General features: G+C 43.6%; 2 protein-coding genes across 2 annotated transcripts in view; both read right to left on the minus strand.

Annotated features, from left to right (window-relative positions):
- Positions 1–2835: 2835 nt before the first annotated feature.
- Positions 2836–4014, minus strand: LOC141608215 (uncharacterized). Its single transcript, XM_074427577.1, has one exon. The coding sequence runs from the start codon at positions 4012–4014 to the stop codon at positions 2836–2838; it is 1179 nt and encodes a 392-aa protein (XP_074283678.1).
- A 4-nt stretch (positions 4015–4018) lies between these two features.
- Positions 4019–5032, minus strand: part of LOC141608216 (uncharacterized) — a 1451-nt gene continuing 437 nt past the window's right edge. The window contains exon 2 of the mRNA XM_074427578.1: positions 4019–4852. Coding sequence (XP_074283679.1) covers positions 4019–4852 — 834 coding nt within the window. The remainder of the gene's footprint in view (positions 4853–5032) is intronic.

Below are 5032 nucleotides of genomic sequence, written 5' to 3' on the forward strand. Positions count from 1 at the left end.
GTGAGCTTGTTAAGACGGGTTTAGCTGAACGAAGTCCCGTTAACCAATTCGTGAACCAACCACGCGGACCATGACGTTTACCCATTACCCAGAATTAATTACCCATGACCCAATTAACCACTTAACCTAAGTTTAACCTAATTCTACCCTAACACAAAACGCCACTCCCTCAAACCGCCACCCTACTTTCAGCAACACCAATCCCCATCTTCACGCAATTCGAGAGAGAGTGAGAGGGCGTGGGCATTAACGGCGCAGCAAGGAAGAGATAGGGCGTTTGTCGACACTCATAGGCGGCTCGGCGGCGGTAGTGGTGGCGAAAAGGTAAGAACGCAACCCTCTCCCCTCTGTTTTCTTTGTTTCTGTCGGGTTTTGGAGGGGGTTGTGCGTGTTTGATTGAGGATGCTAGTGGTTGTTGGCAGGGTGAGGGGGTAGAGTGGTTAGTGGCGAGTGTAGTGGTGGTGGTCATGGTGGTTATAGGTGGTGGTTGTGGCTGTGCAAGGCGGCATCGACATGGGGGTGGTAAACGGGTTTAAGCGGTTTTTCGGGTGGGTTTAGGGGTTGAGTTGGGGTGGCACCACCGTGGACTCGGGGAGGTCGAAAAAGTGGTGACACGGTGTCTGGGTTCGTGGGATGACGGAGAGCAAAGTCGTGGTGGTTGGCAGGGGTAAGGTTGTTGGCTGCGGTGGTGGTCAGGAGAGAAAAGGAGGTGTTTGGTGAGGCTCGGTGTTGAACCAGGCCAGTTGACGGCCGTGGTTCACCTCGCCGGCGAGGGTCGACCCCAGTGGGGGTGGTTGCTGGTGGTTGGGTCAGAGTGGGTGTTGGGGCTGGTGGTTGACACGGCCTCACGGTGGCCTGTGGTGGCGGGTGAGTGCGTGTGAAGGGGGGTGCGGGCTGTTTTGGCTTTGAAACGGGTTTTTCATAATTTAATCGTTATGTTTCGTAATGGGGCGTATTCTAAATTAATTAATTAATTCCCGAGTGCATTAAAATGATTAAAGACGGGTTTGAGTCGGGATGTTTGAATTGTTTAAAGTAATTCGGGTATTTCTTAAATCATGTAACTCGTCTAATCTTTTATTTATCATATTAGTTATTTAATTTAATCCCGAGTCGTTTAAATAATTAGAGATGGACTTTGAGTCGGGACTGGTTAAAATGGAAAGTTACTATATCGGGAAAGTTTCTATTTTGAGAGATTTCTATATTTAGTAGTTAGTAATAATAAATATTATAATTGTTTTAGGTGACGGATTCGCGAAGGATCGATAATCTAATTCATTGCTTTATTTCTGGACTGCTTAACTGCTTAATTGGATTTGCTGGCACTTGAGGTAGGGAAATACACTTGTCTTATTACCGTCGTTGTTGAGTTGTGTTGACTTGATTCCTGGTTGTTGACTTACGTGATGATTTATGTACGGGAAATGATTGACTGAATTTATCGTATTGAGTATGATATCACAACATCGGGTAACTGGCATGACTTTATGATTTATCAGTTCAGTGATTTATATACATATTGCATTGCATTAATTAACTGTTGAGCATTTCATATGCATTGGAGTTGGAGGAGGATGTGGTGGTGACGGTGTTGAGATACGATGTAATGTTGTGATAAGGCCCAGGCTGGTTCTGCAGGACTTGCCCTGGTGTCCTCAGCTGCGAGCTGGCAGATCGACTACGGTCGATATATTAAGTCTACCGGGGATCGGTATGGCTGGGCGTTCCGGGTTATGAGATATGAGATTTGAGTTGAGACGGAGATGGAGGTGATGGAGGAGCATGCATATCATATTTTTGTTGTTCATTGTTTTCCCTACTCAACCTCGTGGTTGACCCTGTGTATTCGTGAACACCTGTGATGACCCTATTGGCGAGCAGACTTGACAGGTTAAGAGATAGAACGGGAGCTGGATGGGCGTGAGACACTGGATCAGACGACTTAGTAGTTAGATCATCATCTAGAGGACTTTCACTTTTATTTATGTTAATTCTTGTAATGTGACGTAAAGAGGTTTTGTAATAATTAAGTTAACAATAGTTACATAAATTGCCTTGGAGTTTAATTGTTATTCACTACCTCGGGAAACCGAGATGGTAACAGTCCGGTTTATTAGGGAATGTCTTGACGAAGGCTTCTTTTATAAACCGGGGTGTTACAATACATGTCTTGGTATGCAGACCATTCACACCCCTACCTTTATCCCCCCTCACACCGCGTCCATTTTCGGCCTGTCGAGTTTCATGAGGAGCCGGAAGTCGCCCTAGCTGTTAGTCGTAAGTTGAAGAATGTCTTCCGGCAAGCTGATGAGGAGGCTGAGAGAGAGACTCTAGAGGATTTGTTTGCGGGGATGCGTCCTTACTATGCAGACGTGTATGATGACTAGTTTCTTTTTATTTTCTTATGTTTTTCTATTTCTTTGGATTATGTTTGTTTGGATGATGTTTGTATGGTTTTTTTAGTATCTTTGTATGGATAATTTTTATGTTTTATTTTTATTTTCAGATGTTTGTATTATTGTTTGGAGACGGTATTTAATTAAATGCAACGATATTTAATTAAATGACTTTAAAAGTAATTTAACATAATTTAATTAAAACATTCATTAATTGAAATACAACGACATTACATAAACCACTTAAAATATGATTAAAACATAAACCACTTCCTTCCCAAACATTCTTCCCGTCTCGCAGTGTATGACCAATCACACATATCGTCCAGTTCAACATCGTTGCAAAAACTAGCAAATCGTCGCTACACATCCAATGGTCCTGCCCACAACTAATCTGCTGAAAAAACTCAACTCGTCGAAGTGCTAAATCCAACCCTTACATACCGCTGAGTGGTGATAGAAAACCTCCATATAACTCTGCGTAGATAGAGTCGGTCTTCATCTCCCTCGAACACCATTCCCGCATAACTATATAATCTGTCTCTCGGCCTCGCTGGGCGTGCGATATTACCCGGAATCCACAATGACCGTCATCTCCAACATCCACCCAACCATCGAAGTGGCCCCACAAAACCTCAGGTATACCCCACCGTTTGACCCATGTTGATATAAAGCCAATGGTAAAGTTCCTTCCCAAAGGAGCACCGGGAGTTCCTGATTCGAAATCACCAATTCTTTGTTGAACCTCTGCATTTGTTGAACGGTGAGTACTTGGTGTCCCGAACTTCCTTTCTGCATGCTCAAAACCCGACTTGTTTCTAGTGGTTGAACCTCTTGGACGACCTTTCGGGTGCTCATTAATAGGGGGTGGCAAAATCTCTTGGTCCTCCGGGTGCTGGAAATCACGCAACAAGTCTATGGCCGCCCTTAGTTTAACCGGGTCACTGTGCCTCATATCATCCACTAATTTCTCCCATAAATCACCGTCATTTTTCGGCATTTGTTGAGGAATATCATACACCAATGTCTTCCAAAAGACATGAATATCCTCGAGATGGACCCTCCTACCTTTTCCGTGCAAAGATACCAAATTGCATGCACAAGGTAATCTATGAGTCGTTCGCATCACGTGTCGGCATCGATCATTCAATCCGATACCCAAACCAAGGCCTCTAGTAAGTTCTTTCTCCATTAACTCTATGGCCTTAGTAGACACGTTTCCTTGCAATAAGGAAAAAGTACGAGATGTTCTCCTAGGTTTACTCATTTCATCTTCGAGTTCTTTCTTAATCTTCGAGTGTTGACTTTCAAGCATGCCGTGGATACGGGACCACATGGAGTCAAGTGTGAGATGCTTTGACTTCAACCAAGCCTTCAATAGAGAATGTGCTGACTCAACACGGGAAGTTGCCGTGTTACCAAAATGTAAGACCTCGTTTGTATAGCATAAAACGAACTTCCCTGCGTGTTGACCCCAAGTTGTCCGTACATAATCCACCATTTGTGGCCACTTACGTTGGAAACACTGCCACGCACGCTGAAACGATTCCTCGGTAACTGAATTGATCACCCTAAACCAACCATCTTCATCATTTGAGATGACAAATTTCCTCATACTTTCAGTTTTGAATGTTGTCAAGGCTTTTGCATTGACGGCTTTGTTCACATGCCATCTCAATGAGTGGATTCTGGTAAATGTTGGTTTTATAAGTCGAATCCATGAGGACCACATAAGGATAAGCCCGGAACAACTTAATCGCTTCAGGATGAGCCATGAAAATGTGAGTCAACTCTTTTGACTCCTCGGAATCAATCTCGTAGAAGTGGACGTATTTCGCTGCCACCGCTAGAGCCAACATTTGCTGAGCGGTGTTTCTTTCACCCATTTCTTCTTTCTTAATTTTCCTTGTTTCATTATACAGTTGGGTGCTTGACGGTTGAGGTTTATCGGGGGATCTCAAATGAAGACCATTTTTAATATCCCTCGGTTGAACCCCGGCCAATGTTTGTTGCCTAACATATGCCTTCTCTTCCGCGTCCAATCCCGCAAAGTGCCGATCCCCGTCCTTATAAACGGCTACGTTGTGGTTGTGTAGTCCACCACCCTCGGAGGTTAGAATGTTCCACACCACCGTCTCTTTATCATTTTTAGACACGAAATTTTGAACGGCACGAATACGAAACTTGCATGAACACTTCTGCGACCTCCTTGGCTTTTCAAGAACGTCCGTTTCTTTTGGTTTACCATGTCTTTTACATCGAAAATAACTTGCCAACAACCCGTTCTTTTTCCTATTTTTAGCTCCGTTATTTGCTTTAACCAAAGCAAACCCATTCTCGAATGCGATTTTCTGAGCCCAATTGAAAGCTTCGTCACGCGTTTCGAAATCTATAGTAGTCTCGAACAACGGGTTGTAATCAATTGGATTATCGCCAAAATCCTCCCACGATTTCTGTTACAAGCAATAACGACTATAGTAAGACAATAAAAAGGAATCATATACTACATAAATTGCGTAAAACGAAAGAAAAACATGTAAAAACGACTTATTCATGCCTAAAACACGAGACCCAACAAACGACCGCGGCCAAACATTACTTTCTATCGATCAACCGCGGACGAACATCGAAAA

The sequence above is a fragment of the Silene latifolia genome, chromosome 10 (genome assembly GCF_048544455.1).
Source record: "Silene latifolia isolate original U9 population chromosome 10, ASM4854445v1, whole genome shotgun sequence".
Lineage (NCBI taxonomy): Eukaryota > Viridiplantae > Streptophyta > Magnoliopsida > Caryophyllales > Caryophyllaceae > Silene > Silene latifolia.